General features: G+C 34.0%; 1 protein-coding gene across 1 annotated transcript in view; it reads right to left on the bottom strand.

Annotated features, from left to right (window-relative positions):
- The window catches only part of SESN3 (sestrin 3), an 88,712-nt gene that overhangs the window by 11,436 nt on the left and 57,264 nt on the right, over positions 1 to 20,012 (bottom strand). Inside the window, exons 4-9 of the mRNA XM_043997508.1 lie at positions 19,740 to 19,922; positions 13,302 to 13,535; positions 12,439 to 12,586; positions 4,110 to 4,228; positions 3,147 to 3,337; positions 1,150 to 1,294 (exon numbers count right to left, since the gene is read on the bottom strand). Coding sequence (XP_043853443.1) covers positions 1,150 to 1,294; positions 3,147 to 3,337; positions 4,110 to 4,228; positions 12,439 to 12,586; positions 13,302 to 13,535; positions 19,740 to 19,922 — 1,020 coding nt within the window. The remainder of the gene's footprint in view (positions 1 to 1,149; positions 1,295 to 3,146; positions 3,338 to 4,109; positions 4,229 to 12,438; positions 12,587 to 13,301; positions 13,536 to 19,739; positions 19,923 to 20,012) is intronic.

The following is a 20,012-nucleotide window of genomic DNA, read 5'->3' on the forward strand; positions in this document are numbered from 1 at the left end:
GTGTTTGCTCTGACAGGTCTGGGAAATGTGGAACCCTTCTTTGTCTTAACAAAAACTGATGTCTCTTTGACCAAGATTTGGATGACAAAGGTCACATACCCCAAAATATTCATTTTAATATAGTCCACCCTCCATTGTGCTAACCAATCAGAGTTGATTGCCACCTCTCAGGAACTCTTCAAAGGACATATAAACTGTGAACCCACTGCCATTAGGGGCCTTTTGACTAAAAGGGATTTCCAAATGACCACCATGAACACCGTTTTGTTAAGATACCAGAATTTTTAATGAAATGATTAAATTATCCAGAAACCCTATCTCCCAGAATTTTTTAATCATTACAGATAATACTCCTGATATTTTGGTATCAATTAAATTATTCTATTTATAGCCAAACGATTTCCCTCACTAATGTATAATTTAAAAGCATAATGGAAATCAAAGCTAGAATATGATTCCTTTTACAAACAGTTTCTTTCAGGACCATATTTCTTTCATTAAGTGCATTTTATCTATGTTTTAGGATGAACTTAGCCAAAAGTAACTATAATCAGAACTGGTTTACCTCAGATCCAATGAATTGTGTCTAGTGGCTAGACAGTTAATGGAATACCTAAAGTGGAGATGCTAGAGTGGAAAGTTATTGACACTCACTGAACAAAATATCTTACTAGCTTTAATTTTGTTAGAAATGTTGGTTTCTTCAGATGTCTATTTTGAAGACTGTACTTCAGGGAAAACTTCCTAAAGCAATTTTAATTTTACTTTTTGTGCATCCACATGTGGCAGAAAATATCATCAAGAAGCTAAATAGTGAATCAGATACAATTAGAATTTAGTAGGCAATAATCTTACAAAACTTTTCTCTTTACATGTGTAGAGTTTTATTTGTCTTTTCAAAAAAAGAAAAAAAGAAAATTAAATCCATTTCCTTTACTGAAATGGCTAACTCCTATTACCATTTTCACATGCCATCTTTTTTTTTTCAAATCTTGTATAGTACACAGATCTATCATTCACTTAATCTTCCTGAGCCTCAGTCTTCTCATCTGTAAAATAAAGTTAGACTAGATGGTCTTTGAGGTTGCTTCTAACTCTAGACCTAGGATCTTAAGATCTGGCATGATAGATTTTCTTACAAACCCTTACCTTTTCTGAATGTTTGAACTGACGCCAATAACTATCATACATGCGCTTGGTAGTTCTCTCAGGATAGCAGGTCACTGTCTTAATGTAAACCTTCAGGCTTCGTTCAAGTAGCTGATTAACTTCTCCATAATCATAATCATCATACCTAAGCACAAAAGCAACAAAACAGCTTTATGACACAATTCTCTATTAATAATTAATTGCCTAAAGTTTCTAGAAGTTCCATTCATTTGTCTTTATTTCTCTTAGACAGAGCTTACAAGGCTCTCATAGTTATTTTTAAATAGTGTTTATTTATTTATTTATTTATTTTTTGGTGAGGCAGTTGAGGTTAAGTGACTTGCCCAGGGTCACACAGCTAGTAAGTATCAAGTGTCTGAGGCCGGATTTGAACTCAGGTCCTCCTGAATCCAGGGCCAGTGCTTTACCCACTGCACCACCTAGTTGCCCAAGAAAAGCATTTATTAAGAACCTACTATGTGCCAGGCACTGTGCTAAGTGTTTTACACATATCATCTCATTTGATCTTCACAACAATTCTGTGAGGTTAGGTGCTATTATCATCCCATTTTACAGTTGAGGAAACTGAAACAGACAATAGTTAAGTGACTAGCTCACAGTCATAGAGCTAGTTAAGTGTCTGCAGCAGGATTAGAATTCATGTTTTCCTGATACCACATCCAGTACCCTATTCATTGCACAATCTAAGAGCACTCTAACAATTTACTACCTAAGTGACAATGAATGGGCAATTAAGCCATTTAATTTTTCTGGCACTCTGTGCCTCATTTATAAAATGAAATGGTTGGATTAGTTCATCTCTATTATTCCTTCCAGAGATAACATTATTACAATTCTACTTTTTCTGCAAAGGAAATGTATTTTCTTTCTACATTTTAATCTGACAGATACTCAGATTTTTTAGTTAGAAATCTTCTAGAATTTAGATTTTAGTTTAGAAATCTACTATTTATTATAGAAAATAACTTCTGGGACAGCTAGGTGGCACAGTGGATAGAGCACCAGCTGTGGAGTCAGGAGTACCTGAGTTCAAATCCGGCCTCAGACGATTGATACTTACTAGCTGTGTGACCCTGGGTAAGTCACTTAACCCCAATTGCCTCACCAAAAAAAAAAAAAAAAAAGAAAAGAAAAGAAAAGAAAAAGAAAAAGAAAGAAAGAAAATAACTTCCAACCATTTGAATTTTTTTTTTCTGGTGAGGCAATTGGGGTTAAGTGACTTGCCCAGGGTCACACAGCTAGTAAATGTCAAGTGTCTGAGGCCAGATTTGAACTCAGGTCTATCCACTGTGCCACCTAGCTGCCCCACCAACCATTTGATTTCTAATTCCATTCTCAAAAATTTTTGGAAAAGTTAAGAAAAGCCACAACATGATTTATGGAGTGCCAACACATTATATATGTTGCTGACTGGAATGAACTACATTTCTCCATAAAATACTTCAAAGCCCAGCTGACAAATCATATTGTCCAGGAGTTTCCCTGATCAATAGTTTTCAACACTTATCAGTTCATTGCTTTGAAGTCTCCTTAGCACTTGGTACTAAATTAATTTGTTCCTATGGATAGAGTCTATAAGCTATAAGCTCTGAGAGTAGGGAATGTCTCTTCTACCTCTTTTATAATCTCTCAAATAGGATATAGTTGACAATGTTCAATAAGCACTGGGTGTCACTAATAGATTCATTCTTCCAGGAAGTTTTTCCAAATTTCATCCATTCCCTTCCAATAGAACAAAAATTATGGATCCATTTTCTCCCCACAGCATACTTAAAATACTTCCTTTATGTATATATCTACATTAAAATACAAACATTTATTTGAAATAGAAAATCTATCTTACATTTTCAGCATTAAGTTGCTATTGTCAGGAACCCATAAATAAACATTTTGACAGAAATTTACTCTTTATGTCTGAATATTAAATCACATATTTGTAAAACTAATTTCAAACGCATTTGCCATCATTCACCTACCTGATTCCAAACATACAATGAACATAGTTAAATAAAGCTCTTCGCAGCATGGTTGTATCCACATCCTCATGTGTGGCCATAGTATTGTAAGTGAGATTGTAGACCATCCTGAACTTTTCATCAAGAAGATGACCAATATCAGAGTAAAGCCTGTTAACCAGGGAGAACCCATGATTTTCCCAGGTATAGTCCTAAAAGAATTAAAAGCTCAGATTAAAAATTTATGCAGTTTCCATATTATGTTTCCTCGCAAGTAGCAATAATTTAGTCAGTTTCTTAAAACCAACAAATGAGATAATTTAGTTTTACTCTCTAAGTTTCACCATTAGTGTATTTTCTGATCCATTGGGACCATCTAATAAGTTCCCTGCACTAGTCCTGGTCCCAACTTGTATTCTCTGGGCCTTCCTTAGCCAGACTAGCACCACGGTTATAAATATTTGGTTCATGGGGTACTTATTGAGTCTACACCTAACTGCATGTATTACAGTAGACTAAAATGTTTTCTTTCTTCCTCTCCCACTACCCTAGGAGAGGGACATACATTTATTTAAAATACCTTTTTATTGTATACATGGGCAATGTCATTTCTTTCAATGATCACAAATGCCTTGAATATTTGCAAATTCTACTTGTTGGCACTATCTCATTTATGTTTTATCCATAAAGGTATAAATAAGCAAAGATACAAAAAGGTTTACTTTCCATTAGGTTCCTAGCAAAGGAAATAACAAGTCAAATGCTATGCTTTGGTACTTGAAAGCAGCCTAGCCCAAGACTATACTAAAAGAAATAAAGAATGGGACTTATATGATATGCCCAACTGTCATTGTTGGTACTTAATAAATTCTTATTGAGTAGGAATATTTATTTAATTTACTTAATTCTGTTATATTTCAATTTATTTTCCAACATTAATTAAAACAGTTAAAACCACAGTATTCTGATTTACTCTAAATATACCTGAGCTCGGAATGTTGGCAAATGCTCTTCTCCTCGTCTAGCAAAGTCTTTGTATCCAAAACCAGGGTCTTCAATATATCTGGAGACATCAGATGTTGAAACTATATCGTCATCAAAAGCTGAGGACAATAATAACATAGAGTATTAAAAGAACTGAAAATAGCCAAGACCTGAACTCCATTTTCCTCACTTCAACCTTTTAATGTCATTTCAGAGATTGAGCTCCTGACTTCAGTACTTAAATTTATAGGAAACATCTACCGTTAAGAATTTCTGGGTTCAGTTTCCCTAATAAATGCCACAATATTTAACAACCACGTATCTAGACCAAAGATATTAACTTAATTGAAAAGTTGAAATAAGAAAGGTTACAGGCAAACCTACTGATGGGGAAAAGAAGACAATTATCTTTTAAAGGAAAATACATCCGTTTATAAGGCACACATGTCTCATTTATACTTATTCTGCTTGGTCACAGAACATTCAGTTAAACTTGAGTAAAGTCTCTAAGAAAAAGCTGGATAGCTACTTGTCAGGGTATTTGAAAGAGGTCCTATTCTTCAGGTAGAACTTGGATTAGATGACCTCTGAGTACCTTCGAACAAAGATTCTTTGGACTAATTAGATAATGAAAGACCGTCTTTAGATGTAGGTTTGGGGGGTTTTTCCCCCTCACTTCCAAATATTCTAGGAAATGAGAGTAGACTGCTCTAACCAAAAGAAAACTTGGGGATGGGGGTAGGGGAGAGTCCCTTTAGGCACAAGTAATATATTTTTTAATTAAACACATATATGGGCCTATTGTGAATTCCTGGTGAGGAAACTCCTTTTACCAACGCAGATTATCTGTCCTGCATGTTATAGTTGGACACAGAGATTATAAGATTTGTCCAGCGTCCAGTCTCTAAACACTAAAAGAAGAATTAGCTGCACTACTTAGGTATCAATAGGATACCAAAAAGACGAAATTTATTATTAATAGGCTGTTGTTGTTCAGCTGTGTCTGACTCTTTGTGATGCCATTTGGGGTTTTCTTGGCAAAGATGATGGAGTGGTTTACTTCTAAAAGCTAAATGGTGATACTTTAAGACGATTTTAGTTTCTTAAAAGTCTCAGATTCTTCATCAATTGCATACTATTAAAACTATGAACTTCAATTTATATTAGATTTTATTGTGTTGCTAGATATTTTCATAAATATATCTTACTAATTTTGTTTCCCATTTGCTCCCATCCTCCAATAAAGTACAGAGAGATAATCACTCTTTGAGTGATTAATGTTATTCTTCAGGGTGATGAACTTTGCCTTCCTCAAAATGGGGAAATATTCTGACATTTTGACAGTTTCTGTGGAACTCTAAATTCTTATGCATATATCATTTTAAATCAGGCCATGCTTTCACGATCAAAAATATCACAAGTAACTAATACCAAGATCTCTTATTGTTAACAACTTTCAAAGAAAGATGACATAATGAGGAGGATGATAGAGTACATGATAACTTTAATAACACTTGTTCTATTAGGATTATAGGAATAACATTCCAATGTACTCTCTCTTAAAGTCTATTATTATTCTTTTCTTGACCTATTTGGTTATATAATAATGGAAACTAAACCAGAAGTATAAAAATGTAGCTTATAAAGAATTCGAGGCAGATCTAGAATGGGACATAGAACAAAAGCATTTCATTTGTTATGTTGTTTTATCTTGTTAAATAAGGGTTTGCATAAGATTTTCTCTCTTGTATTCATTCAATTATGTTTTATTTATGGATATTAAGTTTATAATTGTTTAAACATATTAATTATAGCTTAAACATAGCGATACTATGGCTAATATAACAACTAGAACTTCTTGAAAGACACAAACTGAAATCATACAAAAAGAACTAAGTATTTACAATATACCCAATATATGTTTTTTAGTTCAACTGCCATCTTTTACATTATTCAGTTCCCTATACAGGGACTGCCTTTGACCTTGATGTTAGTTTGTGGCTACCTTCAATAGGCATTTTAAAAATATTTTATTGATGTGTTTCTGGTTTTGCATCACAAACATTTGGATTACCCCTACTCCTTGAGGTACTTTATAACAAAGTAAAACAATTAAGCAAAACTAACAATAAATTAACCTCATCTGAAAATGCATTTAACATTCTGCATGTGCAGTATCCCCAACCTCTATATTTAAAAAATTACTAAATAGAAATCTATTTTTTGCTTTCTTCCATCTTCACATACCAAAGGAAAAGAGAGAAAAGAACAACCAATTCTTTGTAACAAATATGCAGTCAAGAAAACAAATTCCCCCACTGGATGTAGGTTGTGAGCTTCTTGAAGGCAGGGACTGTGTTTTACTTTTCTTTGTTTTGCCAGTACAGTGACTGGTAAATAGGAAGTACTTTATAATACTTATTAACTGACTATTAAAAAAAAATAAGGTATCTCATTTTGCACCCTAAGTCTGTCACCTCACTGTCAGGAAGCAATATTTCATAATTGATCCTTTGAAACTGGGGATGATGAATGTATTGATCATAGTTCTTAGAACTTTCAAAGTTGTTTATTTTTACAGAGTTAGCTGTTTTTATATAAATGATTCTCCTGCTTCTGCTCATGTCATTCTTCATGTTTATAAAGCCCTCAAAATTGTTCATTTTTTATAAATATTATCTTCTAAATTTTTCTTATGGTTCCAATCACCTCATTCTGCATTAGTTCATACAAATCTTTCTGTGTCTTTTTAAAATCATCTATTTATTTCTTTTTTTCTAATAAAAGCAATTTATTATTTTCCAGCTACATGCAGAGATAGCTCTCAGCACCTGTTTACCTAAGATTTTCAATTTTAAATCTTTCCCCCTCCCTCCACTCCCCCCCCTACCCCAGACAGCAGGCAATGCGATATAGGTTTTATATATATATATATATGTATATGTATATAAAATTTTTTAATTTCTTATAGCACAATAGTATTCCATCTCATTCATATACCACAATTTATTTAACCATCCATCAGTTGATAGGCATTCCCTTAGTTTCCAATTTTTTGCCACCACAAAAAAGTTGCTATAAATATTTTTGGTCATAAAGAACCTTTTCCTATTTTTTAAAATCTCTTTTGGGTGGAAGTACAGCAATCATAGTAAAGATAAGTCAAAGAGCATGCAATGTTTAGGAACTTTTTGTGTATAATTCCAATTTCTTTTCAAGATGGCTGAACTCATTCACAGGTCTACCAAGAGAATACTGATGTATGTGCCTGTTTTCCCAAATACTCTCCAAAATGGAGAATTTTCCTCTTTTTTTTTTTTTTAAACAAAATCATCTTTGGGAATCTGGGTGGTGCAGTGGATAAAGCGCCTGCCCTGGATTCAGGAGGACCTGAGTTCAAGTCCTGCCTCAGACACTTGACACTTTCTAGCTGTGTGATACCAGGCAAGTCATTTAACCCTGTTTGCTGCAGTTCCTCATCTGTAAAATGAGCTGGAAAGAGAAATGGCAAACCACTTTACTATCTTCTTTGGGTATTTTATATGTATTTTAGAATATTCATTTAATTTAAGCTGATGATTTTATTTGTTCTTCATTGTTGCTGCTTGATTTGATTTTCTTTTTTTGTTTGTTTTGTTTTTTGTTTTTGTTTTTAGTGAGGCAATTGGGGTTAAGTGACTTGCCCAGGGTCACACAGCTAGTAAGTGTTAAGTGTCTGAGGCCGGATTTGAACTCAGGAACTCCTGACTCCAGGGCCGGTGCTCTATCTGCTGCGCCATCTAGCTGCCCCTTGATTTGGTTTTCTATCTTCTTTTTAACCAAATTAGCTAATAGCTTATTTTATTATTTTTCTAACTCCCATTTGTATAAATTCATTTTTTTTCTGTTAATCTCTTCTTTGATGGTCAAGATTTCTATTTTGGTGTTTATTTATTTTGTGGGGCAATGGGGGTTAAGTGACTTGCTCAGGGTCACACAGCTAGTAAGTGTCAAGTGTCTGAGGCCGGATTTGAACTCAGGTCCTCCTGAATCCAGGGCTGGTGCTTTATCCACTGTGCCACCCAGCTGCCCCCTAATTTTGTTGTTGTTAATATAAGTCTTTAAAGATATAACATTTCCCCTTAAGGACTATTTTGGCTGCATCCCCCAAATTTCTTTATATTGTCTCAACTATTGTCATTATCTTCACATATTTGTTTTTGTCTTTGTTTTTTTTTTGTTTTGATGAGGCAATTGGGGTTAAGTGACTTGCCCAGGGTCACACAGCTCATAAGTGTCAAGTATCTGATGCCAGATTTGAGCTCAGGTCCTCCTGAATCCAGGGCCGGTGCTTTATTCACTGTGCCACCTAGCTGTTCCTTATTGTCATTATCTTCAATGGAACAATTAGTAGTTTCTATTTGTTCTTTGACCTGCCAATTCTTTAGGTTTGTTACTTAAGCCTCCAATTATTTCTATCATGGAAAAACATCTATTCATCTCCTTACCATTTGTCATTTGGGGAATGATTCTTATTCTTATAAATTTTAATCATTTCTTTATATATCTTGGAAATTTTTGTCAAAGAAATCTGTTACAAAGACTTTCTCCAATTGTTTCCCCTTTAATCTTAGCTTTATTAGGTGTGCAAAAACTCTTTATAATGTAAAGAAGTTATCCAAGTTATCTTTTATTTGTTTGGTCATGAACTTTTTTTTTTCATCCATAGATCTATTAGGTAATTTTTTTCCACATTTCCTTTTCTATCAAGGTCACATATCCATTTTCTCTGGCTGTCCATCATCCCTGGAATGTTCTCTTTTTTCATCTCTGCCTACTACCTTCCCTGACTTCCTTTAAATCCTTACAAAAATTTCATTTTATACCTTAAACATATGGGAAAGGAAGCCTTTCTCAACTTCTCTTGATACTAATCACTTCCCTCTTTTAATCATTTCCTGTTTATCTTGTATATCTTATTTGTACATATTTATTTGCTTTCTCTCTCTTCCAACAGATTGTGAGCTATCTGTAGGCAAGCATTGTCTTTTGTCTCTTTATATATTCAGTGTTTAGTAGTAAAAAGACTATTTTTAAAATTTTTGTCAGTAGCCCTTTACTTAATACTATTTTTATGGCATTATGGTCAGTAAAGTACAGGTATATTTTTACTTTTCTGCATTTGTTTGTGAGGTTTTTATGTCTTAAAAATGAATCATTTTTGTACAAGTGCAATGCATAGGGGGCAGCTTGGTGGCACAGTGGATAAAGCAGCTGCCCTGGATTCAGGAGGACCTGGATTCAAATCCAGCCTCAGACAATTGACATGTACTATCTGTGTGACCCTGGGCAAGTCACTTAACCCTCATTGCCCTGCCCCACCAAAACACAACAACAACAACAACAAAAACAACCAAGTGCAATGCATAGCTGACAAATCATGTATACTTCTTTGTATTTTGATTCAAGTATCTCCAGAGATCTAGCATATCAAATTTCCACTTTAAAAAATAGGAAATTTAGTCAAATGGCCAATTTCAAAAATGCATTTAATTTTTTATGTTATTTTTTTGTATCTATAAATTTAGCCATTAAATCACTGGAGCATGGGATAGTTTTTAAAAAGTATAAGACAAACAAAAACCTAAATTTTTTCCTGGAATTTTTACACAAAACATTTTCCTAAAAACCAAATCATCTTCTGCTAGAAATGGAAAAGCTTTTTGGCTAGGTCCCAGAAACTGTTTATCAAGATTCTTTGGGGCATCATTCTCAAACTAAACAAATCCTCAATGGATCAATCTATTATTCCTATAATTTAAAAAGGAACAAACGGATTCTACAGAGACTAAAGTTTATATGATTTATTATATGTGAAACCACATTACTCCTCTATTCAATAAACTCTAGTGGCTCCCTTTCACCTCCAGGATCAAATATCCAATCCTCCAACCATGCTGCTCCTACTTTAATTCAATAAACTCCAGTGGTTCCATATTAGCTTCAGGATCAAGTATTAAGTCCTCTTTGTGGCACTTAAAGCTCTTCCTGCCTTTCCAGTCTTATACTTTCACCTCGACAATGCAGATGCACCAGTCTCCTCAGTTGTCCTTACAAATGATGCTCATCCCCCAGTCCCATGTGTTTGCACCAGCTGCAGTCCAGTCCTACACTGCCCTTGTCTCCTGGGACTTCTAGCTTCCCTGACTTTCTCAGTCTCAGCTCACAATCTGCCTTCTGAAGGACATCTCCCTCTTCCTTGTTCTTGCCATTTACACTGGATATAGATCTTAGATGCTCATGGCTATCTGCATGTTGTCTCCTCATTAGAACATGAGCTCTTTGAAGCCAAACATAGAAGTTCTTAATAAATACTTATCGACTGACTGACTTCATCACAAAGTCAATTTATATGGTTCAATATTCTTGTCAGACTCATAGGAAGAAGTCGAAATTCCTTCTCTATATTGTGGCACTGCAGCTGTTGAAGTATAAGGGGATGGAGCTAGACCAAACAAAAGAACTTCATCTCAGACATAAAGACAAAGATGTTTTAATTCCCCAAATTATGAAGGTAGCCAAGGAGAATCACTTCTGATAAAGTACAGCATCATACCAAATGCTTCAGGCCATCTGTCTTTCTTATAATGTCTAAATGTCATTTAAAATTCAACATTGGGGGCAGCTAGGTGGTGCAGCGGATAGAGCACTGGTCCTGGAGTCAGGAGGACCTGAGTTCAAACCCAGCCTCAGACACTGGACATTTACTAGCTGTGTGAACCTGGGGAAGTCACTTAACCCCAATTGCCTCAACAACAATAACAACAACAACAACAAAAACAAACAAAAAATTCAATATTGAATAATTTCCTTAACTGCCTACTATGAAACCATAGCTTTTTATGAAAAATAGAGGACTTGAAAATGACAGAAATAGAAGAATATAGAAAAACTGGAATTTATACTAAAAAAAAGGTTGCAGAAGCTTACTACCAATATGCAAAAAAAGTTAATGCTGAAGAAGTTTTATTTCAATTATAATGACAAGGGCATAAGGAAAGGAACCAGTATCTTTGCTTTGCCCCTTAATATCACTGAACTGTTTATCTTGATTGAAAGAAAAGTCTTTTGTTAAAAAAAAAAAAGAAAAAAATCAGTACTGAAAAGTTTCCTTTGTATTCCAAAATCCCTTATAGCATTAAAAAAATCTCCAATAGGTTGTTTTATAAAGAAAGCCTGTTAGGATTCCCTTATAGTGTGAGAAGTTGATATTCTAAGATGAAAAGTTTGACCAAACCCCAGTACTTTTTGATGGATAGTCATGTAACTTCAGAAACTATTGTTAAAAACAAAAAAAACCCCAGCAGTGTGAATGAATTTCTACTTAAAATTTAATATCACACATGTATGGTTCCATATGTACACATATGCCTATATGACTCATACAACTCTATTAAGATTTCCTAAATCCATTTGGTTTATTATAATTTTTCTGCATGCAATAAAGAATCAGGAAAAATTAGGGAGATTCAATATTTGGAAAGCATCAAAATAATTGTTTAATGGGTCAATATGGCTAAACATTTTTTTTTACCTTGTGTCTACCTTTCTGATTATGGATTAGTCTACTTAACTAAACTGGTCCTCAGCCAACAATATATTTCTGGGCCTATAAGAATCAGCTTGAAGGAATCAGCTTAATAAATATTTTAAAAGGTCAGTGGAAAGCTTTATGGTGGGTATAAATAGGCCTCAACTTGTTATCAGTGAAGATTTTTGTGGAAAAAGTAATGCAAAAGGCATTGTTAAGACCTGAAAAGAGGCTATACCAGTTATCTAGTAAGAAAGAGGTAACGTAGGCAGGCTAATACTATATTGGTGGCTTAGAGATATTAAAAGAATCAGAAAAAGGTCTCAAGCATATTTAATATAATCTGTAAGGGCAAGACAGACAAAAATTGGGTCATAGGATGTGATCAACTTTAGTTAAAGGCATTTCCATATTGAATCCAAAATACTAAAATGTCCTTAAGTAAAATATTTAAGATATTTATGAAAATAAATATGGCAAATAATCTTAGGAGTTCTGGGGGTAGAGAACATAAATATAAGAGTAAATTGAAATCTCAGAAAAATCCATGTTTTAATTTTTTTTTCAGGGCAATGACGGTTAAGTGACTTGCCCAGGGCCACACAGCTAATAAGTGTCAAGTGTCTGAGGCCGGATTTGAATTCAGGTCCTCCTGAATCCAGGGCCAGTGCCTTATCCACTGTGCCATCTAGCTGCCCCTAAAAAAAATTTTAATGAAAGTTTTTAAAGCACCTATATGACAAGATGAAGGGGAATTACCTCTAGAAACAACAAAAAGACTTTCTTTCTTCTCCTTCTCAAAACGAGTAGTCATTTCTTCTTGGGAAGCTTCCTCATCTTCCCTATCTTCTTGAAGCCTCTTCATTCTTTCCATTAGGGCCTCTAGCTCACTTAGAGAATCCACAATCTATATTCAGAGAAGACAATTTTGAGAATTAGTACCATTAAAGACAATCAATCTAGTATGGCTCATTATGCTCCCCAAGTAGTAGTAGTAATACCCATCTGATTAGTTTATTGTTATCACCAAAGAAAATTATGTGGCTGATTCAAATATTTAAAAGTATATTATTTTTGTTTTGCAATTGAGTTCAAAAATAGAAAATCTCTAACAAATGTAGAAGCATTATTCCAAAGTGAGTGTGGACTACATTATATTCTATGTAAATATATGGGTGCCACAAATTTGCCACTTTCAATATTTGATGTTTATAAAGATAAACACCATCCAAAAAGTATTCTAAACTCTCTATTTGATTATATTGGTATCATGTGGACAAGAATACTCTCCCAGGCTCTGGCTAAAAGTCTCTGTGATTCAGGAAATAGCTGCATTTAAATTTTTCTTATGATTAGTGAAAAAGATCCATCTATATCTGCTATCAAGACTTGAAAAGGTATAATTTAGACAAAGTGGTAGTCAGGTATTAGCAATTTATAAGTAGTCATAAAATTGGGTTGAAAATGTTTCATATGTAAGGGGCTATTTGTAGAAGAATTTATAAATAAGAAAATTCTTTCATATTTGAAATTAATAGTCCAGAAAATGTAAGCAAAATAGCATGCAATTTCTAAAGCAAAAATAGCAAAAAAAACCTAGAATTTTTTTTTTAAACACTGACCCCAAAGTTGCTGCTGAGGGATGCATTTTCTATGTTGTTGTCATTGGCAAGATCACAGACACAGAAGTTGTTGACTGATATTAGTCTGAATCCATTGGAAGTATCTGGATCTCTCTCTGGATTAATGCCACTACCAAAAACAAAGCTAGCCAAGGCATGATAATGTGCCAACAGGACCACAGCATGTACTAGTTCAGGCAAAGACCAATTATTCTCTCCAGTTTTGACGAGTTTCTGAAATTAATATGAAAGGAAAAAAGCAAACATCTTAGTTTTATGAGGCCATTTTACAAATCAAGACAAAAATGCTTCAATTCCATTTATCCTCTTTTATTCTGAAAACCATAAAACAACCAAAAAATGTATGTTCATCAGTACATTAAAGATACTGATTCCTCCCCGCCCAAAGAAACACCTCAACAATATTCTTTTAGGGCTTCTTTTTGTTAATGACTCAAGTGGAACTTTTATCTTTGAAGTATTTTTCATGTAATCTCAGTTTTAAGTATTTTGTGGTTATTGAAATAAGTTTTAAAATGATACAACTGAATGGAACAAGCACTTACTATGTTCTAGGAACTTCTAAGGGATTCAAAGTCAAACATGAAAGTGCCTGCCATAAAGAAGTGAAGGGGGAAGAAAAGAGAGAGAAAGAGAGAGGGGGATGGAGAGAGAGAGAGGGAAGAGAGAGAATGAATGTGTGTGCATGTATAAAACATAAAAAAATCCAAGTTAACCTTTGAGGTAGAATAGTCAGAAGAGTCCTTCTGTAGGAGATTCATTTGATCTGGTCTTAAAAAGAAACTAGAAATTTCAAAAGCCAATGGGGAAAGGGGGAAAACATTAAAAACCTTCAAGGACTGTCAGTGCAAAGGCATGGAGACAGGAGATGAAGAGTCATGAATAAGAAACAAATCAGCCAGTATGCCTGCACCATGGATCACATGTAGGAGAATAAGGATTGAGAAGACTTTTAAGGTAGTAAGCAACAAGCTAAACAGAGCTTTTAATGCCAAACAGAAGAGTTAGTGTTTGATCCTAGAGGTAATGGGGGCCACTACAGTTTACTGAGTAGGGAGGTAACATGGTTAAACCTGCACTTTAGGAAAATCTCTTTGTGATGTGGCAGATTAATTGGAGTAGGGAAAGGCTATTGAAATAGCACAGGTAAGAGGTAATGAGGTCCTGAACTAGGGTTATGGTAATGTGAATAGAGAGGAGGGTATATATGAGAAACGTTTTGGAGTTAGAAATGAGAGGATGTATAAACTGACTGGAATATGTGGGATGAGGGAGAATGAAGAATTTAGTATAACACTGAAAGTTGTGATCCTGTTTGACTACAAAAATGGGGGAGTCTAAAAGATGGCTGGGCTCAGGTGAAAATGATAAGGAATTTTGTTTTGGACATGCTGAGTTTGATATGCCTAAAGGACACCCAGTTGGAAATGTCCAACTGATGTTCGGGAAAGTAGGGTTGGATACAGATCAACACAGAAAGAATCACTGAACTTGAGGGATCTGATGAGAGCACCAAGTGAGGATATATAAAGAAAAAAAGAAAAGTGGATCCAAGACAAAGCCTTGAAATATATCCTCATATAAGTGGTATAACATGGATTAAAAACCAATGAAGAACAATAAGGAGCCATTAGACAGGTAAGATGTAAGCCAAGAGAGAACAATGTCAGACAAAAAACCCCGAATGAAGAGACTGGTCAAGAGTGTCAGGTGTTACAGAGAAGTCAAAAAGGGTACAGGTTGAGAAAAGTCCACTGGATTTGGCAAGTTGTTTGATACTGAGCAAGTCACTTAACCCTGTTTGTCTTAGTTTCCCCATCTATAAAATGAGGCAGAGAAGGAAATGGCAAATCACCAGTATCTTTGCCAAGAAAACCCCATTAAGGGTCATGAAGAACTGGACACAAATTGAATAAAAAAAGGAAAAAGGAAAGTAGAGTAATTGAAGCATTTTTAAAAGGCACAGAAGGTTCTGATGGATTCACAGGAGAATTTCCAAAAATTGAGTAAGGCCCTTACCAGGATCCTTTTATGGGATAAACACAGTCATAATACCTAAACTAGGGGAAGATAAAATACAGAATGAAAACTATAGACCAATGCCATTATTGAATATTGATTGAAATATTTTAAATAAAATTTTATCAGACTACAGCAATTTATCTAAGAAATCAGTCATTATGACAAAGAGATATATGGATGGTTCAACATTACTAAAATGATCAACACAATGCATCATGTGAAAAATAAAAACATCCCAAACCATGTGATTATCTCAATAGATGCAGAAAAAAGCCTCTGACAAAATAGCACTCATTTAAGCTAGAAAACCAAAACAAAAAAATCTACAAAGTATAGGCAGAGGGACCTATAATATAAAAAGTATCTACCTAAAACCATAAGCAAGTATCACAAGCAATGGAGATACACTAGAATCTTTCCCAATAAATAAAAGGGTAAAGCAAGACTATCTGGATGTCGGCTCTCCGAAGTACTATTTGATACAGTCTGTCTACCAATAGCAAATAGATGAGAAAGAAATTTAAGGATTAATAATAGGCAAAGATGAGCTAAATGTCTCTATTTGCTGATGATATAATGGTTTACTTAAAATATCCTAGTGAATTGGTAAAGATACTAATTGAGACATTAATAGCTTTGGCAAAGTCAGAAGCTACAAAATAAAGCCTCAAAAATCAACATTATTTCTATCTATATAATAACAACAAAATCCAAGAGATGATAATGGAAAGGGAAATCATTCTAAATGACTACAAAATATATAAAATGTCATCTGGGGATCAATTTACCAAAGCACCCAAAATACTTATAAAGATTCAACTACAAAGTTCTCTCTAAAGATATAAAGAACTGAAATAACTGGCAGAATATACAGTCTTTAGGGACGGACCATGACAACATAATAAAAGTGACAATGCTTCCAAAGCTAACCTACAGATTTAATGCTATACCAATTAAATTATCAATTTTTAGAGAATTGAATACAAATTCATTTGGAGAAAAATACTTAGACTATACCAAGATAAATAATGAAAAGAGATAGGGATAAAGGAAGAATAGTATATACAGACCTCAAACTATATTATTGTAAAGCAGAAGTCATTGAAACCATCTGGCATTAGTTTTGAAAAAGAGATAAATCAATGGAACAGTCAGGATAAGGGAGAATCAGAAACAATGGAATTCTATAACCCAGTATTTGATATCTACAAAACATAAATTACTTAGGAAAGAACTATTTGATAAAAACTTCTGGGAAACTATTATGGCAGAAATTAAGCTTTGATCAATATATCATAATCTATAATAAATGAATATATAACCTTAATATTAAAGCTCATACTGTGGAATAATCTGAAGAAAAATAGATATACCTCTCACAGCTAGGGATCAGAGATGTATTTTTAACCAAATAAAGGATAATGGCAATTACAAAAGATAAAAGAGACAACTTTGATTACATGAAACTAAACAGTTCCTATACAGACAAAATTAATGCATCTAGGATAAGAAGGGAAGGGATTAAATTGGGGGAAAAAATTTTATCAAATGTCTCTGTTAAAAGTTTGGTAGTCAAAATATATAAACAATGAACATATGTATTTATGTATGTATGTTTTTACACCTCTCTATGTGGAAAAAAATAAATGTTCCCATATACACCAAAATACTTATAAAAAAACTGGAAAAAAAGTTACATGACCAATGACTAGGTAATAGAACAGTGGATAGAATGCTGGGCATGGAGTCAAAAAAACCCGAGTTCAAATTTGACCTCATATTCTTACTAGCTGTGTGACAAGTCACTTAATATTGTTTGTATCAGTTTCTTGATCTGTTTTGTTATGTGAATATAAGAAGAAAATGGTAAACAATGCCAATATCTTTGCCAAAAAACCCCAAACAAACCCAAAATGGGGTCACGAAGAGTTGGACATGATTGAAACACAACCAAAAAACCAAACTGTGCTACATGAATGTAAAAGAGGATTACTATAGTATAAAAAATGATGAACATGATGAATATAAAGAAGCATAGAAAGATCTCAATGAAGTGATATAGACCAGGGCTTCTTAAACTTTTTTCACTCATGACCCCTTTTCACCCAAGAAATTTTTACACAACCCCAGGTATATATAGGTATATAAAATAGGTACATGTAACCTTTTATTGTTGCCAAATTTTTCTCCCTCCATATTCAGTGACATAACCCCATATGGGGTCACAGTTTAAGAAGCTTTGATGTAGACTTAAGTAAGCAGAGGCAAGGAAACAGTATACAAAATGATTGCAATAATATAAATGGAAAGAACCAAAAAAGTGAGGGTTGCAAAATTATAAAGAACAAGCATGGCTTGAAACAAAAGACATCTTTGCTTCACTCCTATATTTACCAGAAAAGGTTCTAATGTATCTTCCTTGCATATGGTACTTGCTTGTAATTTTAGGTAGATACTTTTATGGTATTAAAAAGGTCCTTCTAGTTCTATACTTTGTAGGGTGGTGGGGTTTTTGTGTTTGTTTTGTTCATTTGTTTTTAGCACAAATGATGTACTTTCTCAAAGGCTTTTTCTGCATCTATTGAAATACTTATATGATTTTGGATGCCTTTGGTTTTTCATATAATTATGTTGATTGTGTTACTAATGTTGAACCATCCTCAAATCCCTGTTAATCCCACATACCCACCCCTCATCAGAGGTAGAAGGTCCATAAATATTGAACACTGACCATATTTTTAGACTTTTTCAATATATTAGTCAGTTATGCTTATTTTTCCCTTTTTCTTGTCTTTAAGAATTGCTATTTCTTATTTGGGATGGTATCCTGGGAAGGCAGGAAAGAAAGATACTGAGGCAAATTATGATGATGTTAAAAAAGACATCAATAAAATTAAAAAAAAAACATACAGAGGAGAATAGAGGGGAGGCCGGAAAGGAACAGAATGAAGGAGAATGGCTATGAAGGTTACAGGCTGAATTTGTTATATGTTTAAAATGAAAAAGTAAGCTGTATATAATGGAGATTCATGGTTTAATATATAATTCTCATTTTTCATATATGTATATGGAATGGTAATTTTGTTTGGTGTTAAAGAAATAAAACCTGAATTTAAAAAATTAAAAATGAAATGAAGAAGGGACCCTGGCAACTTTGAACAGAACACTTTCAATTGAGTGATGAGGTGGGAAGCCAAAATGCCACTAGTTCAGAAGAGGGTGAGATGAGAAAAGTGGAAGCACTGAGTGCGGAGGACTTTGTCAAGGAATTGAGCTGAGAAGAGGAGGAGATATAGGACAAAAGAAAGTGGAAAGGGAAGAAGCTAGTGAGGATTTTTTTAAGGATAGAAAAGCCTTAGTTGTGATTATAGGCAAGGGATGGAACCAATAAATGTAATGAGAATGAAGATCCATTTTTGATTACCTCCTCAATGGATGAATAACTACTTATTCAGGTAGAAGAAAACTGTATTTCTCCAAGTTCCACATATACTGAGAGTTTCTAAGATCATACGGTAGGAACAGGACCTGTGATTTCACCAGAAGAGAGAACTCTCTGGTGAGGAAACTCCCATTACCAAGGCAGGTGGACACTTCTTTGCAACTTAGTCTTACCTCTATGCCATACTGCCCCACTCCCAGAGAACATTATGGTTAGTCTGCAAGACTGACAAATAAGCAGCTGACCATACCAATATGTTTAAAAAAGTAAAAGTTCAGAGAAATAGATTTTCAGGGTAGCAATCATTCTCACAAAAAGAAATACTCATCTTGAAGATTGTCTGGAAAAAAAACCGTGAAGATTTTTCTGGCCCATAAAAAGGGCTTTCTTGGATTAAGGCTTTCAATGGAAATAATAAAATTATACATTTTAATTTGAATGCTCCAGCTGATCTTCCTGGAGGGATTTTTATTTATCATTAAACATTCACATAACAGTTGGTAAATCATCTCATACTTGTGAGACATTTCTGCCAATTAAAATAAATAGAATAGAATTACAGAATTCTAGAGCTGATAGAATCCTTAGAAACCATTTAGCCAATTTATTTATAGATATAGACTCAGGGACAGCAGTGATAAAGATGGGACTAGAACCCAGAATTCCTCACTCCTATTTCATTACTTCTATTACTACATATACTGCCTCAAACAATCAAAATTCTTCAAAACAAATCACCTAATATCAGTTTAATTATTTCTATTATAAACTTCTATTTCAGGTAATAAGAATAAAGATGCTTTCCTCAATATTCAATCCTACTGATATTTCTCAAATTCTAAACATTTATACAAACATTTAAATTGAAATGCTTAAGCAAAATACTAAACTGAAGAATCAAATATTGATCAAAAAGAATGTTTCCATAATAGTAAATCCAGTCAAAGTGCTACCTGAATGTGGTCTTTTGTGATCAGCCAGGGTCGGTGTGCTAGCAGCTTATTTATTTCATTGAGATTTTTCAGTCTTTGTGGCACATATTCCAAACCATTTAACCACTCTGCAATACCTCCAGTCTTCAGAAACTCATCCACATGCATGTTTATTAGGTAAGAACACTGGTGTCTAGCTGCAGCCTTAAGTGGGAGTAAAAGGGAAAGAAAACAGCTCAGGAAAAAGTGTTTATTCTCATTTTTACTGTCTTTATGAAGTAAACACCCTATTGC

This window comes from Dromiciops gliroides, chromosome 3 (assembly GCF_019393635.1).
Source record: "Dromiciops gliroides isolate mDroGli1 chromosome 3, mDroGli1.pri, whole genome shotgun sequence".
Lineage (NCBI taxonomy): Eukaryota > Metazoa > Chordata > Mammalia > Microbiotheria > Microbiotheriidae > Dromiciops > Dromiciops gliroides.